At 55.4% G+C, this 21,114-nt stretch overlaps 1 protein-coding gene across 1 annotated transcript in view; it reads left to right on the forward strand.

Moving 5' to 3' along the window:
- The window catches only part of SRRM3 (serine/arginine repetitive matrix 3), a 55,023-nt gene that overhangs the window by 25,316 nt on the left and 8,593 nt on the right, over positions 1 to 21,114 (forward strand). The window contains 9 exon segments of the mRNA XM_025425871.3: positions 1,357 to 1,458; positions 10,226 to 10,354; positions 10,441 to 10,521; positions 10,984 to 11,013; positions 11,416 to 11,478; positions 11,598 to 11,633; positions 13,435 to 13,485; positions 13,938 to 14,042; positions 14,438 to 14,615. Coding sequence (XP_025281656.1) covers positions 1,357 to 1,458; positions 10,226 to 10,354; positions 10,441 to 10,521; positions 10,984 to 11,013; positions 11,416 to 11,478; positions 11,598 to 11,633; positions 13,435 to 13,485; positions 13,938 to 14,042; positions 14,438 to 14,615 — 775 coding nt within the window.

Consider the following 21,114-nt stretch of genomic DNA (forward strand, 5'->3'; position numbering starts at 1 on the left):
GAACTCCCAGGCCAGGGCCGGATGTGGAGAAGTCAGTCAACAGGTAAAGCTAGCCCATGAGCCACCTGCTGGCAACTAGAGGTAGAGGTTGCTATGGAAACACAAACGTTGACACCTAACTTGTTTGGGGATATCCATCCTGCTGTAAACATCCCATGAGTCCCATCTTTGTGCTTAAGCTGTGATTATTTCCACGGGGTAAACCTGGAAGTTAGTTTTATGAGTCAAAAGACGTGTTCTTTTTTTAAGGCTTTTGTAAGGAATTGCCAAATTGTTCTCCAAAAAGGCTGGACCAATCCCAAATGCTTGTTGGAGAAGGGTAGGGAAGGTGGAAGAAGAAGAGGGAGGATAGCCGTGGTATCCCCAAGGGACAACAATGTGCCATTTTCATGGACAAGCTCAGTGCAGAGGCCTGGGTCTACTGTGTGGACAGAGCGGATAGTGAGGGCACATGACAGAGAAAAGACAGGACCCTGTTCCTATTTTGCCACCATGTTTTCCATCCAGGACACTGACCTGCAGCCCAGGAAGGGGGCAGTGAGGGGTTTAGGACCCCAGGATTCATTCAGCAACAGATATGACACCTGCTATGTGCCAGGGACAGGGCAAGGGACTGGGTGAACAAAGACCTCCCCTCCCTTACCGCACCCCGAACCTGCCGCCGGAACAGCATGGACTCATGCTGGAGGGGACATTTCAGATGCCTGAGAGGCCTTGCAGTGGCTGTCACAGGGGCACAGTGAGAGAAGATAATGACTGACCCCAGGGCATGGGAGCAAGGGTGACCATTCTGGACTTTGGTCCCTAGCGTGAGCCCGGGCTTAGGGAGGGAGGGGGAAGGGAATAGAGAAGTCAAGGGATTCATTCAAGACCAGACTTTGCCCACCTCCTCCCACCATCACCCTCCCTCCCCAAACCGAGAAGCAATGGATCTACCACTGGGATCTGGGACAAGCCACTTGGCAGCACTGCTCATGCAGATGTTGGGATGTTCTGAGGACTTCCCAAGGCTATTGTCAGGATCAGATGTCCTTGAGGCCAGGGAAGCAGAAAAGGCCTGGATCTCCTTTTCTCCCTTAAACTGTCTCCAGAGAGTGACTGTAGTTTGGATGTGGGCCAGCAGTCTGCCCTGGGAGTAGAGGAGGACTGGGAGGAAGGGCACAGCCTCCTCAGGACGGTCTCCCCACCTCCAGGAATAACTCTTCCCTTGGTTCATTTGGATGAAAGCCTTGCTTGGTGGTGGGACCTTGGACAGGTCAGTGCAAGCTGGAAGGTGCACTTGTGATGGAGGGTGGGGGAGGCGAGGAGGTAAGGAAAGCCAAGAAGGCAGCCCTCACCATCCCAACATCCCTGCAGGTACTCAGAGGAGGAGACCCGGCAAAAGGTCAGGACTTTCCGGCAGATGCTGATGGAGAAGGAGGGCATGCTCACCAGGGAGGACCGGCCTGGGGGCCACATGTGAGTGCTCCCCTGCCTGGGGGAGGGACAGGGGAGTGTGCAAGCTCAGGCAGCAGCTGGGTGCCAGAAGAGCTTTCCAAGCTCCCTCTGTGGGGCTGGAGGAGAGAGCTCGAGGAAGAGGAGGAAGACAGGGTGTGCATCCCGTCCACTGGAAGCTCCAGCCTGACTCCGGGCACGGATCAAGAGCCACTGGTCCCCTGGATGTCACCCCAGTCTCCCCTGCTGCCTTGGGTTCCCTCTATGGCTCAGCGGTGGGGGAGGCAGCCCAGAGCCCAACTTGGGGAATCCTGGACTGCAAATCGGGGAAACTTAGAAATGTTCTGGCCCTACCATGGCCACCAGGCCAGTCCATCTTCCCCAACTGTTACCACCTGTAAAATGGGCCCCAGAGTAAACATAGGTTCTGGAAAGTAGGAACCAACACACCGAAGGCCATCGCTAGTGTGGCCGAAGTCTTGTCAGGTAAAGAGAGCAAGGGCTCTGTGGTGTCACATCTTGCACCGGTCATGGGGCAGGAGGAGTGCCAGTGTGTGGGGGCCCCTGGGCATCAAACAGGGATGTTATGGGGAAGCAGATTTGTCTTAGGTTAGAGAACCAGGAACCACTTGAAGCCATAGGAGGAGATTGCAACAGGCTGCCATAAGAGGGTGAAGGCAGCCTGTCCCTGGCATGTCCAGGCCCCAGGGGGATAGCTGAATGAGCCCCATGCCCAGCGGTAGGGGAGTCCCACTTTACCCCACCTACACCTCCCCTCTCTGGTTCGGGTATGGGTAGGAGCATAAAATGGTCAGAGCAGCCCCAGGCTTGTGGAGGTTCCGTGGATGATCTGGGGGAGCCAGGATCAAAGGTGATGAGGTGATGCTATCACCACCTCCCTCTCTCCACTACCCTGTACTCACAGCACCCTCAGCCACTCCTGTGCACCACCTTCAGGGATGCCCACCCAGACCTCACCCTGCAGGAGCAGGGCCAGCGCCTCTCTTCCCTTCCCAAAGCTCCTGACAACCAGATCCTCCTGCTGCTGCCGCCCGTGCCACCTCCAAACCAAGAAGTCCTGGCTTTCCAGCCTGTGTCCCCTCATCTCACCCCAGGGCTTCTCTGGAAAATCTCACTTTTCCAGACAGTGTGAGGGTGGGAGCGCTGTGTGGACTCTCCTGCCATCTTCCCTGGCCCTTCCAGCAAGAAGCCTACACTTCTTCCTTCTCTCTGGCTCCTTTTAATCAAATTCCCATCCTTCCTTCCTCAACTACGCTTCCTCCTCCAGCCACCACCCCCAATTCTTTTCTTTCTCAATCGAATTTCTGTAGAGTGCATGCATGCGTTACATCTACTTCCTTAGGCCTCGGGAGCCATGGTGGACTTCTGCCCTAACTCCTGTGACCTGTTCTCGCACTGCAGCCTCCAGAGTCCTCCTTCCCATGGCCTGTGCTTCTCTGCAGGCCTGGCCTCTCTCTGGCAGGTGCCACCACTGTGCTTTCCCTTCTGGAAGCCTCCTTTCCTCCCTGGCTTCCAGGATGCAGTTCTATGTTTCCTCCTGTCCCTCTGGTGGCTCTCTATCTTGATCTCTCCAGCTACTGCCCTCCTCCCAGACATGAGACCCTTCCCTCCACCTTCCCTCGACTCCCTGGGTGGAATCTCAATCTGTGTGCCAGCTGGGACTGCCTCCTCTGGGCAGGTAACCCTCAGGTCTTCTCCAGTAGTCTTGATCTCATCTTCTCTCCAATGAAAGAAGGATGCATTTAAGAACCAGGGACGCGCTGGGAAATCTGCTGGTGTGTCCATCACCAGAAGGAATGTCCCTGAGGGTCTGTGCAGTTGCTAGGAGCAGGGAGGAGAAGGAGGAAAGGTAGGACCCCTGCCCTCTGCCACCTGAAACCAGGAATTACCAGCAACTCCCAACCAGAAGGAACAACAGCACGGCCACCTGAGCCATTTAACCTTTGTCCTGTGTGTGTCCAGTGGAGAAAGAGAGAGAGGCAGGCTGGAGTGGCCACTTTGGAAGGGTCCCTTGGAAGAGACAGTGTCTAGAAGACTTGATGTCCAGGGAGGAAGACTCCTGCTCTGGAGACAGAGGAGAGTCTAGCCTTGGCTGAGTCCTGGGATCCCACTTGCATGTTAAAAGACATTGAAGACAAGATCTTTATCAGTTTTGCTCACTCTTATATCCCTGGTGCCTAGAACAGTAAAGCTTGCCCAATTTTCCTCAGAGTCAGTTTCCTCTAGTTGGGAAAAGAGGGGGTGCACCAGAGGCTTCTCCTAGCTCACACTGCCCAAACAGTGAGAAAATAGCACTCGGGTGACTACAGCAAGCTAAGGAGGCTGATAGCAACCTGGAATACATCTAAGGCAGAGAGGTGACAGAGAGCTGGTGACAGATTTGTCGTGTGCCTTCCTTTGGGCCTGGCCTCTGAGCAGGTCTTCAACTTCCTACCCCAGCTCAGAGCCTGGGGTAGTGGAAGGAGAGTGTGGGCTCTGGCATCAGACACCTCCCCTGTCCCAACCTCTAAGCTCAGTGTTAACCCCCGGAGCCCTGGATCCCAGCTCTGCCATACCCCAGCTCTGCAACTCGGCCAGGTCCTTGAATTCTCTGGGCCTTCACTTCTTTATGTATAAAATGGACCACCCAGCAGGCCTTGTGCTCCTACCTCTGGCTTCCTGACCCTGATACCCTACCCGCTCACAAACTGGCATTTGGAGATATGAAGAAATCCAGTGCCCTCGTAGAGTGAGGTGGCAAAGCTAGAGCCAGAAGAAGGGTCACCACACTGGGAGGAAGTGAGGAGGGCTGTCTGACTTTAACCAGATATGGACTGTAAGAGCCCATGGCACCCACCACTCAGGAAGAGTCTCAAGGGGGCAGAGTCACTCCCAGAGCTTTTTGTCCCCAGGGGTCATCTTTTTTCCTTAAGTTAATCGACTGGTCTGCGTCCTGAGACAGACCACCTTCCTCTCCACACTGGATACCAGGCCACCATATTGGTGCAGTACTGGGACCAGATTCCACAGATGGTGGGAACCCATGGAAGGTTTTTGGGAAGGTGTGATGTGGCCAAACAGTTGTTTGGGGACTTTCTTCTTGGGTAGAAGGATCAGAAGGGTAACACAGCCTAGAGACCTGTGGGGCAGCTGGCATTCTAATCTGGAAGCAGGGTGATAGAGAGGAAGTCCCAGAGGCGTTGAGAGAGGACACGCCTTTGTCCTTGGAAACTGATGGATGTGGGGAGCCTGTTTTGCCCCAGAAACCCTCTATGGTTCCCCACCATCTATGCAGCCACATCTGGACTCACTGGTCTGGCACCAGTGTAGAGGCTCTCCACACTCAACCCAGCCTGGTTCCCCACTCCCAGCCTCACACAGCAGCCAGTTCCCAGCTAGCAGTTCCCAGCTCCCTCCTGCACACTCTCCCTCCTGTCCAGCGCCTTTGTTCATACTAGCCCCTTCCGCACTGGCTCGCATTCACCCCATCATCTGGGCTGCCTCTAAAAATCACTTTACCAATATTCTCAGGATAAAAGTAAAACCTTCTCCTCCTTGGAATCCACACAATGTTTTCTTACTTCCTGTGGTTGCTATCATTCCTTTTTTTTTTTTCCTCCCTCACTCTGATAGACAACCTTTAAGAATAATTGCTTTCACAGTTATATAACATGACAAAATGCTTGGGAGAGAGGGTTTATGGAAAATAATATGCATAAGCTACTCCCTAACACAGTGAGCAAATTCCAGTCTTTTTCTCCCCCCATGCATCTAATTTTATGCATCGTGCCATTTCTCTGTGCCTCATTAGTTTATCAAGAAGATGGGAACATTAACGGTGGTACCCATGTCACAGATTCATTCCATGCATTAATGATTAAATGAGATAAACACATCAAGCGCTTAGACTAGTACCTGACACCTGTGTTAGCAATTATCCATCACCATACACTCCAGGCACTGTAAGGAGAGAGAGGAGAGACCCCAGGCCTGCCTCATGCCCCTCCTACCACTGCTCCCCACCCCCACCCCCACCCCCAGGCAGGCCTGGCACACTGGCCAAGTGGATGAGCGAAAAGGGCAGACCCTGTGCCTGGAATCCTCCCCTCCTCTGCCTCGATTCATTCATCTGTCAATTGGCCATTATGCTCCTGACTAATGGCAAACAGAACCAATTAATTAGAGAAACTGCTGGCATGAAGAAAAGCATGTGACAGGCGGTCTTTACCCCAGGTCAGAACCTTGCCCAGGGCGGCCAGTCCAACAGTGTCCTGTGCAGTGCAGAACCCCCATCCAATTGTGGTCTCTCTGTGGTTAGACCCCACTTGTGTGGCTGGCTCTGGTTAGCATAGTGGGGCTTGGTTTGTCTTGTCACGCCTCCCCTACCTGTTCCACAGATGTGCTGAGGAGTCGACTAGGTAACAAACATGAATTTAAGAGCAGGAAGTGCTGAACAAATCTGGAACTTGGTACATGTACCCATAACTATGTCTCTAAAACAGAGTGGCTGTGGCTGAGCTAACATCTGCAACAGAGAAGGCCAGCCAGCAAAGTCAAGGCTGGTTTGCACGTGAATTCTCAAAGCCAAGTGCCTAAGTGAACTTACTTATATTCTTTACTCAAAGGTTCCAAAATCGTGGGGGATGTTTCTTCTCTGGGCCTCAGTTTACTCATCTGTAAAATGTGTGTGTGTGTGTGTGTGTGTGTGCAATTTCTCTCAATCAGGTAGTGGCTCTGATTGGGATATGTGAACCATAGAGAGCTATTTAAACATTAGAGAACATGACTGTTAGTGACATTATCATCCAGGAAAGGCAGGCTAGGAGAACCCAGGGTTCTAGCCTTAGGAGAACCTACAAAACAGGGGCACGTGGGTGGCTCGGTCGGTTAAGCATCCAACTCTTGATTTCAGCTTGGGTCATGATCTCCGGATTGTGAGATCAACCCCGGCATCTGACTCCTCACTCAACTGGGAGTCTGCTTGGGATTCTTTCTCTCCCTCTGCCCCTCCCCTCACTTGTTCTCACTCTCCTTCTCTCTCTCTCTCTCTCTCTCTCATAAGTAAACAAAATCTTTTAAAAAATGGGGGGGACACCTGGGTGGCTTGGTGGTTGGGTGTCTGCCTTTGGCTCAGGGGCTGATCCTGGAATCCGGGATCAAGTCCCTCATTGAGTTCCCTGCATGGAGCCTGCTTTTCCCTCTGCCTATGTCTCTGCTTCTCTCTGTGTCTCTCATGAATAAATAAATAAATAAATAATTTTTAAAGAAAGACTACAAAGCAGGTGTCCTGATACCAGCTGCACAAAGTCAGCAAGAGAAGTCACAGCCTAGGCCCAATCTATATCTCTGGAACATGCAGGGCAAGTGTTACCAGAAGATTCTGAGCCCTTGCACTTCTCCCTGAGCCCACTACTCATGCCCTATGCTTGCCTTTCAATGCTCCCAGCAGACAAGAACCCCAAGTAAACCCCTCAGAAGAGACCGGAGAGTGAGAAAGGCCACATGAGAAGAACCCAGAAACCTGTCCCTGGACCAGAAGAAGAAAAATGTCTGTAGGGGTGTGGCTAGCAGAGTGGGAGAGTACAGTGCAGGGAAGGGGGAGTTCGGATACAGGCCAAAAAGGATCCCTGCTGAGGGCAGTGCCCCCACGGAGCTATTCTATTTTGTAAATAACCTTCATCACATTTGTGTCAGGATAAACGAAGCTCCCTCCTACCATCTGCTCACCCCCACAATGTTTGAGGTGCTCTTAAGTTTTGCTAAAGACTGTGTTTTATGTGTCAGGCATTTGTGTGGCTGAGGGCTGTGTGGGGGTGACAGGGTGGGGGAAGATGGGGGGGAAGGGGAGCTGGACAGGCCAAGGAGCTGGAGATTTCAGGAACAGGAAGGAGGACGCCACTGGCTGCAGAAAGAAGAGCAAGGGGAAGAGCAGAGAGGTTTGAATGGAGGGATGTGGGGATGTTTAGCTCTGTGGGGATAGGGAGGATGACCTGAACTCCTCCTCCATCACCCAGGAACACACCTCCCATACTACCCGTATGATTTCAGGGTGGCCTGGACCAGGTGTGTGTTTAGGAATTGAATAGCATTCTTGTTATTGGCCTCAAGGCTAGCTAACCCTGTCAGGTTTGTGTTGCATTCTTTTGGGGGGAAGATACTCTTTTTGAAAAAAAAATTTTAAAGATTTTATTTATTTATTCATGACAGACACAGAGAAGGAGAGAGAGAGAGAGGCAGAGACACAGGCAGAGGGAGAAGCAGGTTCCATGCAGGGAGCCCAATGCGGGACTCGATCCCCGGTCTCCAGGACCACGTCCTGGGCTGAAGGTGACGCCAAACCGCTGAGCCACCCAGGCTGCCCTTTTTATTTTTTAAGACTTTATTTGGGATCCCTGGGTGGTGCAGCAGTTTGGCGCCTGCCTTTGGCCCAGGGTGCGATCCTGGAGACCTGGGATTGAATCCCACATCGGGCTCCCGGTGCATGGGAGCCTGCTTCTCCCTCTGCCCATGTCTCTGCCTCTCTCTCTCTTTCTCTCTCTGTGACTATCATAAATAAATAAAAATTTTAAAAATAAAGATTTTATTTATTTGTTCATGGGAGACACAGGCAGAGGGAGAAGCAGGCTCCATGCAGGGAGCCCGACGTGGAACTCCATCCGGGATCCCAGGGTCAGGCCCTGGGCTGAAGGCAGCGCCAAACCGCTGAGCCACCCGGGCTGCCCTGCCCTTCTTTTTTTTTTAAGGAGAGAGGGAGAGAGAGAGAGAGCGCGCACAGGGGGAGGGGCAGAGGGAGAGAGGGAAGGAAAGAATCTCAAGCAGACACCACCCCCAGCACAGAGCCTAACATGGGGCTCGATCTTATGACCCTGAGATCATGACCCGAGCTGAAATCAAGAGTCAGACACTTAACCCATGAGCCACCCAGGCACCCCCTTCTTCTTCTTCTTCTTCTTTTTTTTTTTTTTGACACAAACTCAGTTTTTCAAAGATCAGGTTAGTGGATGCTCTACTGGGGAGGTGCCCCTGAAAATTCTTTCTTCTGGTAGTTGTGGTCTGACACCCTTGCTCTGTCTATCTTTCATGTGTCTGGAAGAGAAGAGAAGGTGTTGGTGTGTCAGTGTCTGACAGAGGGTCCCTCTGTTGAACAGTGGTGACCATGTGCAGGACAGCTGTTGAGGGCCAGGCCTGTGGCTGGTATCAGGAGTTTCCCAGAGAGAATCTTATTTAATCCTCTCCTCAGCTGGGATATTCTTTTCCTGCTTGTGGAGATGTAAGGACCTGGAGACTCAGTGAGCATGGTCATGCCTAGATTGAGACCTTGTCTGTGTGAATCCAAAGCTCATGTCATATGCTGAATGATCTGCCACGCGAGTTCTGGCCTGCCTTGCTCTGGGCAGGGAAAGAGGGAGCCTGAAGAACAGCCTTCAGAGGTGAGAGCAGTGATATGGAACTAGGGATGAGGCTGCATCTGGGAGGGGCCCTGTCTGAACCAGCAGACACCAGGAAGGTGGGGAGGCCACACCTTGGAGCCATTGCCTAGGAGGTGGGCCTTTGGGGGGTCGCTTTTGGGCTTGTTAAATAGAAAAAGAAGTTGCACAGTACTGGCTACCTCAGTGAATTCTCCAGCAGCCCCAAAACATAGTTATCATGGTCATCTTGCCGAAGAGGCTCAGAGAGGGCTCATGACAGGTACCCAGTCACACAAGGACTCACGGCCAGAGCATGATGAGGGCACTTCCACAGCTTCAAAGCTCATGCTTTTGCCGGAAGCCCAACTGCTTCTAGGAAGAAAGCATCCCCACCCCCACCCCCCCCACCCCACCCCCCACCCCACCCTCCCGCCAAACACACCGCAAAGTGCCTGAAGGGAGCAAACATCTTTGGCAGAAAATGGCCATGGGCTCCTGAGCAGGCAGCAGGGCCAGGACACGCAGGCGGCCCTGCTGAGTGCACGGTAGGCTCTGCAAGATGGATGGGGAGCCTTGGAGGGCTGAGGCCCACACCGCTGCCACGGAGCAGTGATTGATGACAGCCCAGCAACGGGAGAAGAGCAGCCAGGAGGCTGCAGGGACCAGGGCTAGGACAGGCCATGAATATTTCAGAGCGGCACCTGGGGCTGGGGGGCCTGGCTGGGGTGGGGATGGGGGTGGGGAGGACGAGGCGCTGGGCAGGGGAGGGGGAGGGGACTGGGCTGCGAGCCAAGTTTAGGGAAAGATTGACACCCTGACACCGGAGAGGGGAGCTAGGAGATAGGAAGGGGCTCTCCAGGAGAGAGAGGCCCACCAGGGGAAGCCTGTCTGGGCCCCCGTTTCTGCTCCTCCTGGGGATGCCATAAATAATGTGTCCACCACCCCAGAAGAAAGGCTGACTTGTCCTTTCCTTCTGGAATTGGTCTTAGCACAGGCTCCGGAGGGGGTTGGGCTGAGCGAGGGGCAGGGGGCCGAGGGTAGGACTGAGGAGGGCTCAGGAGCAGGAGTCGGTGAAAGGGGCTCTAAGGGGGGGGCGCTGGGAGGGGGGAGGAGCGCCATGAACCGGACTGAGAGGTCCAGGGAGGGGAGGGTCTCACTGAGAGGTGTGACCTTAGAAGGAGTGAGGCAGGAGGGCACCGCTGAGCCTGGGGGCCTGTCGGGGAGGCGGCCCTTCGGGTCCCCCGGATCCCCGCCTGGCCCTCCAGCGGTCGGGCCGTACCCCCCAACCTTGCTGGGCAGGTCTGGGCGCGCTGCGCTAAGAAAGGGGCAGGCGGAAGGCCCGGCCCCGGGGCGCGGGTGGTGAGCGTCCCTGTCGCCGGCAGCGTGGCGGAGACCCCGCGGCTGCTCGAGGGCGCGGAACCAGGCCTGGAGTACGCGCCCTTGGACGAGGACGACGGCCCGGTGGACTGCGACTGCCCGGTCGCCTGCTACCGCGGGCACCGGGGGTACAGGTCAGCACCCGCCGCGGCGGGGGAGGGGGTGGGGGGGACACCCGGGACCGGCCCTCCTCCCTCACCTCCCTCCCCCTCTCCCCCAGGACCCAGCACTGGTCCAGCAGCTCGGCGTCGCCCCCTCCCAAGAAGAAGAAGAAAAAGAAAGGCGGCCACCGGAGAAGCCGGTGAGAGCGCCGCCTGGCGGGAAGGGTCGGAGGGCGCGGTGCGGGGTTGAGTCCCGTCCCCGCGGCCCCCGCCCCCCCCACCCCCCCTTCGCGCGACGCATTTGGGAGCCCCACCCCTCGCTCCCCCCCACACTGGCCCCTCACCCTGCAGGGGGGGCCCTACCCTTTACCCAGTCCCCTCCCCTCACTGAGTCCCCCCAGTGGCACTCACCCAACTCCAAACCGGGACACACTGGCCCCTGGGCCACAGTCCACCTGCCCAAGGTCCCCCTTCCTCCCTTCCCCAGGGGTCCTGCACTCACCACACCAAGTGTGAGTGACCTGGGGAAGAAGGGTTTAGCTGGGTCATATATGTGGTTCTCCCTCTGTATATCCCCCTCTCCTGTCCTTAATGTGACCCTAGCAAACGTCTGGAGCCCCAGCTAAATCTGTCTGTCTGTCCTTCTCTTTCCTGGCTCTCAGCAAAAAGAGGAGAGTGGACTCGGAGTGCAGGTCAGTGGCTGGTGGCAGTGGTGGGGATGTCTGTGGGGGGGGCAAGACCCCAAGGCCTCCCTCCAGCGGCAGGAGGCTTGCCACAACAGCTGCCAAGGTCCCAGCTCCCTCCCCCCCATCCCCCAGGCCAGAAATCCCACCACTGGAGCCTCTGACATTTGGATGTGAAACAGCCCTCACTTACAATGCCAAGGAGGCTGAAGGGTGGCTAGGGAACAACACAGGCCACTGCATCACCCACCCTGAGGGACCTTGCTGACCCTCCTGGCCTCTGTTTACTTTGTGCACTGGGCAGCTGGCTTCAGCTAGATGCCCCAGGTGCCCAGACTTCTCAGCCATGTCTAGCTGCCCCTCCTGCTCCAGAGCACCAGTTCACTAGAGCCTGCCCCCCTGTGTCCACAGCTGTGGGAGCTCCTCACCTCTGCGCAAGAAGAAGAAGAGTGTGAAGAAGCACCGTAGAGACAGGTACCTTCCCTCCCCTGGGGCCTCCCCTCACTTCTGTTGGGCCAGGCCTGTGGCTGTGCAGATTTGTGTCCCCAGGCCACCCCGGACAAGCTCAAGAGAACCCTTTTGTGGCCCTCCAGGTCTGATTCTGGGTCCCGGAGGAAGAGACGACACAGGTGAGCAATGCCCTGCTGAGGATGTGGACAGAGGCTGGTGCTATCCTGCTAGGGACCAAGGTCTAAGGGAAGCAATGATGGGAGGAGGGTGGGGAGGAAGATGAAAGCCAATTGTTTGCAACATTTGCTGGTCCCTTGAGTCAGCCTTGACTTGTGGGGCCCTAAGAATTTCCACACAACACAGCAGGTCATTATCCAAGGGCTGTGTCTATAGAGGTGTTGGGAAGAGAGAAGCATCAGGACCCCCAATTTGAAAGAGGGAAAGAGCATCCATACAGAAGGAAAGCTCAGTGGGTTGGAGACCTGTAGGCAGGCTGAGGCTAGCAGTGGTGTCTGAGGGATAGCCCCCAAAAGGCCTGACTGCCAGGCCAAGGAGCTGGCTCTGAGCAGGACAGTGACTTGTTCAGGATGGATTGGGGGTGGGGGGATGAGGAGATGAAAGTCAAGCGCCCTGGCAGAGACTGGGGTGGGGAAAGTAGAAAACTCTCAGCATGGAGGGAAGGAAGAGGTAGTGCAGTCACATCCCCACGGCTGGCCTGGGAGCCAGAGCCCCGCCCAGGGGCCCAGAAGAGGGTCAGAGTCCCTAGTCTCGTTCCTGCAGTGGGAATTTGCCCATGGCCACTTGCCAGGTGGGGTAGGAGCCTAAATAAACACCAAAATCCTGATCCTCCAATTTCTCAACCCACCCCCTTCCCTTCCTGGCCTCCTCTCCTCTCAGGGGCCAGTGTGGGCCCCTACTGCCCCCCAGGGGTCACCATCCATTTGCACAGATCCTCTGACTGGCTCCCAGTGGTCCTGAGAAGGACCTAGAGGTGACCTAGGGCTATACCAGCTCCAGATGAGGAGACTGAGGCCCAAAGCAAGCAGCATGAGTTCTAGAACTGAAATCTTTGGCCTCCTGAGCCTGCCCCCACCCACTATGCTCCTGTGAGAAATACATCCTGTTGTTTCTTAGCATCACCTGGATGTTTGGTCAGAAGAAGGCATCCGTTCAGGGATAGAAGGATCCAGCTGGAATCTGGTGGCGTCAGGGAGGGTGAGGCTGAGGGGTCTACAGGTGTCTAAAACCTTAGACACCTACTAGTAAACTATTCAATCCTTTTGTCAAAGGTAGGAGAAGGACTGTGGGGCCTGCCCCAGGGAGCTGGATGAGATGGGACAGGATGGGACAGGATGAGGTGGGATTGGTGGGATGGGAAACTTTGGGGGCAGCCCTTAGAGGAGAATCCAGAGGACCCAAATGCAGAAAGATCATGCCCAAGGGAGAGTACTTCTTTCCTAACCCTCTGGGGAGCTGGCCCAGAGCTGAGCCACAGTCTGAAGGGGCAAAGAGGTAGGAAAGCTGGGGCTCTGCCCTAGGAAGCCCCATCTCAGGGGACCTGGGACCCAGCAGACACAAATGAGGTGTGGAGGGGCCACCCCAGCACAGTGACTCATAGAGGGACCTGTGCTAAGACCAATTCCAGAAGGAAAGGACAAGTCAGCCTTTCTTCTGGGGTGGTGGACACATTATTTATGGCATCCCCAGGAGGAACAAAAACGGGGGCCCAGACTGGCAGCAACTGTGGGACAGGGCTTACAGGAGAAAGAAGGAAGAAGGCTTGGCTGAGTCAAAGGAACGAAAGCAGTGGGGGTAGGATGAGCATGTCCACACCAGTGGGGCTAGGGGTGGGAGGCTCAGGTCCCAGACAGGAATAAATCTCAGATCCACACCTTGGCACAGCTCTCCACCGGCCCCCACCCCACCCTGCCGCCTGCTGGGCTCAGACCAAGCGCTCATCTTAGCCTCTGCTTTCTGCAGATCTCGAAGCCCCAAGAGCAAAAGAAAAGAGAAGAACAAAGAGAGGAAGAGGTGAGAACCCTTCACCATTCTCTAGCTCCTCCCCCTCCCCACTTCTAGAATTACAGAGTTGGGCCCTTGGAGATAGTTCATTTTGTCCCCACTGCCCAGATGGAAAAAGTCAGAGCCAGAGAAGAAGCCAAGAGCCCTTGTGAGTCAGACACAGAGCAGGAACTGGAACTCAGGCCCCTTGCCTCCTAGTCCAGAGTTCTTTCAAGCTTGGCTCTGGTTACTCCCCACGTCCCCTCTACCCCCCACATCCCACCCCCACCCCCAGTCACAAGAGCACCTGCTGAGGGGTCGGTGAGGTCTTGAGGAGACAAAAGAACAAAAGAAGGCCTTTTCCTAATTTCCACAAACGACCCACCTGGACTGGCAGGGCTATTTCTGTGGGAGACTACAGGGGGTGGGGTCCCCTTGGGGAGTTCAGGCAGAACTTGGGTACAGGCTGATTTCTCTCCCAGGCCGCACACAGAGTCCCCAGGTCGCAGGTCCCATCGCCACAGCAGCGGCAGCTCCCAGAGCCCCTCCCTCTCCTCCCATTACAGCGATTCCAGATCACCCAGCAGGTAGGTCCTGGACCCCTGGGGGCAGTCCAGGGGTGGTTTGGCTCAGCTTTGTGCTGGGGGGGGGAGGGGGACTTGCAGATTGAACACTCCGGAGGGCTGGGAAGGGGGCTGAGGCAGAGGCTGGTGGACCAAACAGCAGTCGGTGGGTGAAGTCTACCGGGAGTGTGCAGGTGCCCACCCACCTGGAAGTGGGCGAGGAAGAGCTTTGGCCTCTGCCCAGAGGCGCCCCACATCCTGAACTGGAAATCGAGGCAGTGTGCGGGCTAGGGCCTCGATCTCTAAATGCAAGTGAGCGGGCGCGTGAGGGGCTGCCTTTCGTGCGGGGGCAGCGGTTCCACTTGCAGAGGGGGCGTCCCACGCCGGCTCCCCCCATCTCCCGTCCCCCCCCCACCAAGGCTGAGCCCCAAGCACCGAGATGATGGGCGGAAGACGGGCAGCCAGCGGTCCAGCGGGAGCCGGTCGCCCTCCCTGTCCGGCGGCAGCGGATGGGGGTCGCCCCAGCAGAACGGCAGCAACAGACAGCGGAGCGGAGCGCACGGGGGCCGCCCCGGCTCGGCGCACAGCCCGCCAGATGTACGTACGCTTCGCTTTGCCGAGGGTTCCCGCGCCGTGCGGGCTGCGCCGCGCTGGGCGGGTAGGGGGGTGGAGGGGGGAGTCACCGCGGGGGAGGGCGCGGTGAGGGGTCACCGGGGAGGGAGGCGCCGCTGCCCCCTCCCGGCTCGGCTCGGCTCGGCTCGGCTCGGCTGGGGGGCGGCCTGGAATGCCTGGTCGTTGCGCCCACCTGGCCTAGCGTCAGGGTGGGGGAGGCCTGCGGGCTTGGGCCAGCCCTGAGCTTGGCGAACTGACGCCCGGGGGGGGGGGGGGGGGGGCGCTTGACCACTGGGGCTCTCAGCCGGTGGGGAAGAGAGCTGAGGAGAACCCGGGGTCTCCGGCCCCCCTCCCCCCTCCCCCCGAGGCATAATGCGGTGGGAGGGGCATGGACGATGCTGGGGTCGCAGTCAGGAGCCGGATTCAAGGGACAGGATCTCCCCTGGGCGTTCCTTAGGCCCCCCGAGTCTCCCTCTCCCCCACCAAGCCTCCTCCCCACTCCGAGCGTCCCTCCTCCCCCAACCGCCTCACTCCCCTTCCCTCAGAGCCCTCCCCTTTCTCTGTCCCCAAGCCCCGCTGAGCTGCATTTCAAAAGTCCCTGCTCCAAGGAGAGTCTGTCCTTTTCCCCGGGGCCGCCCACGCGTGGACAGATGTCCCCGTGCTCCAACCTGCCTCAAGCGCCTGCCAGTGTACCCGTTACTCCCTCAGAGACTCCACACCAACACCACTCAAATAAACAGCCCCCACTCATCCTCCAGGAGGGGCACGCAGTCCTTGAGAGCCACCAGCAGGTGTGGTGATGGTAGAGGCTGGCAGACAGACGTGCTTGTCAGACTTGCCCTGGTGGCTGGGCTGCACTGGGGGTAGGGGGGCCCTCCCGAGCCCCAGGGGAGGCCCACATCCCCTTTTGTCTGTTGGTCTTAGAGTACAGGATAGAGCCCGCTCAGGGAGAGGGGGCTGCAGTACCGGCAGGGGTACTGGGTGGGTCCAGGGGTCTAGGGGTGGGCAGCCTGCAGGTACCCCGCCCCCCAGAGCCCAACTGTCCCAGACACTTCAGCGGGGAGGGTAGGAGCTGCCCCTCCCCAGACCTCAGGTCTCAGCAGCAAACATGTCCGTGTTGGTCAGTTTCATTTTGATTTTTGGCTGTTTCCTTCACTCCCTTTCTTTTCTCAAACACCCTTACTCCCAAGGCCTTATTGAGGAGAGCCAAAGGCAGCTGACAAAAGGCTCTTGGGCTCAAGGTTAATTTTTGTTTAAGGACATTACCTGTTTCCAGACTGCCGCACTTGGACAGAGTGCCAGGCTCCTTAGATCCCAGGGACACGGTTGGGCCACATAGGGAGGATTACACCAATGACCCAGGATCTGTTTTGGGGATGGGAGAGGACACACGGAGGTAGCTGAACACAGCCAGGGCAGAGACCTGGTGCCACAAGCCCCAGAGATGATGGATCAGTCTGGGAAAATTCATTCCCCCACCCTCACCCCCCTCCATGGGCACAGAGCCAGAGCCCCAAACACCATCTCAAGGGAGCTCCTCATCCTTCTAGAAAGGCACAGAATGCAGCCAGGGCTGATAGGGAGCTCCACATCCCACTTCTGGTCCCCTCCTCTCCCTGGGCATTAGGCCACCATGGGTCCCTAGCATGTACAGACAGAATGGCCACAGCAGCTAAAGTAGACCCCAGCAGAGAGCACTCAAGGAAGACAGCCCAGCCCAACCAAGTCAAATCTTGACTCCCTCCCAGGATGAGATTCCATTTTGGCACTGCCCTGGGAGTTTCCTGGGAGATAGCACTTTGTTACTCCTCTCACAAAGCATGCTCCCCAAATCCTCTCCCTGCCCTCGGGCCCTGCGAGATCTGGGACCTCAGGACATCCAGGCCTCTCACCTGTACCTCCTGGGAGGTGAGATGGGAGCGGGACGTAGTCTTTGCCATTCACCATAAAAACGTCTTTGGGGACCAGTATTGGGGGGACGGGGGTAATTCTTGGACGCTACCTTAAAAAAAAAAAAAAGAGAGAGAACAAACGGGGGAAAAAAAGAACAGCTCACTATTTTTAATCCCGACTATGTTTTTGCTTGTTTTTTTTAGCCTCCCATTTGAACCGTGGTAATATTGTGATTCCATTTCTTGTTTAGTTGGCAAGGGAAGAGGGTGGGGAAGTTAATGTAACTTTTCCTGTTATTTTGTTTTTGTTTGTATTTTCTTTTATTTTTTTCTTTCCTTTGGTAATGTACAGAAATGCAAACTATCTCTCTGGTTTTTGGTTTTTTTTTTTCCTATCTTCTGTGTTGTTCTAGAATTTTGCTTTTGTGCGTGTTCCTGTGGGAGCCTCTCCTCCTAATGCAGAGATGGGTTTTGAATCTCAAGTGAACATTAATCGTATACATATCTCTATAGACTTATTCTTTTTTCCTTTGTAACCAGAATTTAAAAGGGAAGATAACTCTTAAAAAGTGACTCTCACACCAACAGCTCCTGCCAAATCTGCAGCAGCAGCCAATCCTCTCCTCGACCCCAGGGCAGGTGCTGGAACTGTCTCAGTTTTTAAATGAACAGAAGTGGCCCAGATTATTCTCCCAGATCCCTATCTATAAGGAACCTTGGAGGGAGACTGGGAGACCCAGGGAGGAAGAGTTGTCCCAGGTCACCTGAGGAGCATCCCAGGGCAGGGAGCACCCTGTGTCTCCCCGGTTCTGTCTAGTATAAGGTGGCTGGGCATGACAGGGACAGGTTGCTGAGCACCTTCTGTGCCAGGCCTCAGATCCTAGAGGAGGGAACTGTACACCCCTGAGATTGCTTAGCTCAGGGAGGGCCTCAAGGCCAGACACTCACAGGCAAGAGAAGTCCATCCCCATTGAGACTAAAGCCAGATGGGTGCTGGTTCCCAACACACCTCTGTGTTGTTCCATCCCAGGCCAGGGTGAAACCCCCAAGGGATTTCTGGGTTCTGCTATTAACTGTCCCCTGCAGCTCAGAGAGGTCAAGTGATCAGCTCAGGGTCACACAGCTTTTAAGAGTAGACTCAAAAGGAGACTCCAGCCTTGCAACCTCAAGACTACCAGCAACAGCCAGAATATGGAGAGAGTGCCCAATGGAAAGCACACTCTGGGAACACTGATTAAGAGGAGGAGGATTTGGGAGGTGAATGCTGATTGTCTCAGCTCCTGCCTTCCCCCTGGGAACCCCTCCAGATGTTGATGGCACACTCCCAGCTCTCAGCTCCCTGGCACTGGGATCTGCCCACACGGAGACCAGGGTGTAGGTGGGCCCAACCTCCAACAACCCCAGTTCTATATGAATGCTGCCTCAGCGACTCAGGGAACCCTATGTCCTCCCAGTTCACACACATATAGGAACAGAAATAGTGAGGCAGAGAGGGAAGGGGGCCGCTCAAGGTCACATGATTTGGGATGGGGATTTGGGAGAAGTAATAAGATGCTGAGCCCAAATTCCGGAAAAGGCATGCAAGGTTTAAGGACTTACAAGTAGCGCCTTTGCCTTGGCTCCACTTGTCCCTGGCATTGGAAGCGTCAAGGGAAGGAAGCCTCACTGTTGGGTGAGTGGGGCAGAGAAGATTCCTGAGCAAGACCCCTATAGGCTCTCTCTGGCCTCTACCTTTGGCTCAAAGTCCATCACACAATGGGCAGCCTCAGGTGACTCCAAGAAGAGGTGCCTTGGCACTGCCTGGGCTGCCCCATCCCAGGCCTCCTCCTGACTGCTCGCTGGGAAAAAGCAGTGACCACAGGTGGAGGGAGGCCATCAGAATAGGAAGGGGCATTTTGGCATTTCTTCCAGGATGAAGCCAGAAGACAGGAAGGATGAGTTTTCCTAAAATGATGCAGAGGCCCCTGGGAAAGTGGTAGATCCGGGTCTCCACACTGAATCTGTGGTTGCCTTCCCTTTTAAATGCAATGATCTTGTCACCCCATCTATCCACTCTGCCTTGTCCAAACAGCTTTTCTCTCCTTTTTCCTTCTGGACCTACCTCTCTCTATCCCCTGCCTGTCTGTTTCCTTCTGCCTTTGTTTCTCTCTCTTTCTCTCTCTCCCTGTCTCTCTCTGTGTGTCTCTGTCTCTCTCTCCATCTCTCCCCACAACATGGGCCTCTCTCCCCATGCTGCCAGCCCCTCTCAGTAGCCCACCCTCTGGTTCTTGCTTCCATCAGTTGCTTCCTGCATGCCCTCTGGAGGTTTTCTGTTGTTTAAAGAGTTAAAGAAAGCTTGGCTATTGGAGCCGTGGGTTGTCAAAAAAAAAAAAAAAAAAGGCAAACTAATAGCTGGGCAGGAGCCCCTGCCCATCCCTGGGACTAGACCAAAAGCCACACTGGCTGCACGAGTGCCAGTTCCCGAGGGGGAGCACAGCTTAGAGTCACTGTCTTCCCCCCTCCCTTCTGCATTCCCAATGCGGAGACCTTCTTTTCTTTTTTATTATTGCATTCCTGTCCCTGACCACTGAGAAGGTAGGTATCCCAGCTCAGCTGTGCGCCCGCTCGCTCCCATCTCCAGATAAGCCCCGCCACTCTGCTTGGTTTGAATGTGGTTTTCTCTCTCTTTCTCTTGATCTCGCTCTGGTTGGTTTTCTCCCCCTCTCCTTTTCTTTCTTTATTTTAGTGACTACTCATTTGTAAACTTGCATCTTTCTCCAAATGAGCTACAAAGCTATGTTTTCTGGTTTGTCGTTTGGTTTTCTTGACCTCCCCTCCACTTCCCACCCTGACAATGTTTCTGGTTCATTTTCCCCCTCCTGTCCACTTCCCCTGCTCCTCCTTCCTCTCCCACCCCAACCCCTGCCCCCCCCCAGCCCCCTCCATTCCTTCTCTCTCTCATTTTGTTGTCCGAATGCATTTCTGTGTGGTTAGCATTCCAAATTTGTGTTCCCTTCCTGAACTGTATGCTGCGGTTGAGCCAATTTGATTTCTGTTGTCTGGAGTAGCTGCTAAGCACCCCCACCCCTCTCCCCTGCCAGCCCCTGGGGCCCATTTGGGCAATAAGCAGTGGTGGAGGCACCTGTGCCAGGCCTCTTGACCTCCAGATCCTGGAAGAAGTTCTGGCTGAGGCCAGGCGTGAGGAAAGAGCCCTCCAGGGCCAGCTGTCCTGGTAGCAGGTAGAACTTTAGGTTGGGAGCTCCAGACTCTGGGGCAGCAGCTGGCACCAGGGCTGGACCTCACATCTTTATATTTTGGGTGTAATGGTAGCTGAACTTCAGAGGACCTGAGCGGGCACTGGTCTTGGAGGACCTACTTGGCAAAGTTTCTGTGGGGCAATTTAGAGGACAGAGGGGACTCTCAGCTCACAACCCCCCCAGCTGGACCACTACCCATCCCAGACAGGGGCTCCCTCAGGCCCCAGCACCCTTCTGTCTTCTGAATTTGAGTTTAACATTCAGAGTGAGTCAGAAAGGACAGTCAGTAGGGGCTGGGTTTCCCCAAAGTGTTGGAGCCTAGTTCCTGAGACTTGCGACTCCCAGCCCAGTTCTCATCCAGTCACAGTGAGGGTACACAGCAGCAGTAGGTCCTCAGGGACCCTGCCTCTCCATCCCTGCTCTTTAAACTGTTTCCCTGTTGCATCTGGGAGTAGCTACAGAAGTTTGACATCTCAGCCCTTGTGAGGCTTCAGTGGACTTCCAGTCTCACCTTTGAGAAGAGAAGGCCTGGCTCTTCATTCTCCCCTCCCCCCATGTGGATCCCAGGGGTAGGTGGTGAGGAGCTCACCCACTCAGAACATTGCTCATCTGTAAGTGGTGTTGGGAAGGCAGACAGGAAGTTCTTCAGGAAGGGAGAAATCACTGTCGGACCCACAGGGAGACTGTGTCCCAGCTTGATGGGAGGAGTAGAGGCCCATCTTCTGGGAGGACCTGATGTGACCAGGGACCCAATAATGGGATCCTCAAATGCTGAGTTAGAGGAGGTAGTTATCTGAGGCCTGGGGGGAACAAGGGTAAAGCATGCCAGATACGCATTGTTCTGGTCCTTAAAAATACCAGGATTGGGCTAGCGCATCATCTCTCACTACTTTTTCCCATTGTCTTTTTCCCCCTCAAAAATTTCTTACATAGGCAAAAGAGAAGATAGCAGATAGCAAGTGGTACCAAGGAATAGAGGGACCCCTAGAAGCCTGGCTCAGAGACAGGCAAGGTGCAGAGCACTCACTCATTTGTTCACGCACCCGCGAACCCATACACACACACACACACACACACACACACACACGAAGTCGGCACTTCCTGAACACACTTCCATGCCAGGCCCTGTCTGAGTGTCTATGCCTGGTGAGAGGCAGGCTTCACCTGGGTTTGAGGCCCTCACCTGCCAGGCTGGAGGATAATTAGAGAGGAAAGCTGAACTGTGGATGGGGAGCTCTGCTCAGCACTAACACAACCTGGCACAGTCCCTACTGAAACTTTGATCCCACAAGGGATCAAAGAGGAACGCACCTGACTCAGGGTGAGGGTCAGGCAGGAGAGACTTCATGGAGGAGG

This window comes from Canis lupus, chromosome 6 (genome assembly GCF_003254725.2).
Source record: "Canis lupus dingo isolate Sandy chromosome 6, ASM325472v2, whole genome shotgun sequence".
In the NCBI taxonomy this organism is placed as follows: Eukaryota; Metazoa; Chordata; class Mammalia; order Carnivora; family Canidae; genus Canis; species Canis lupus.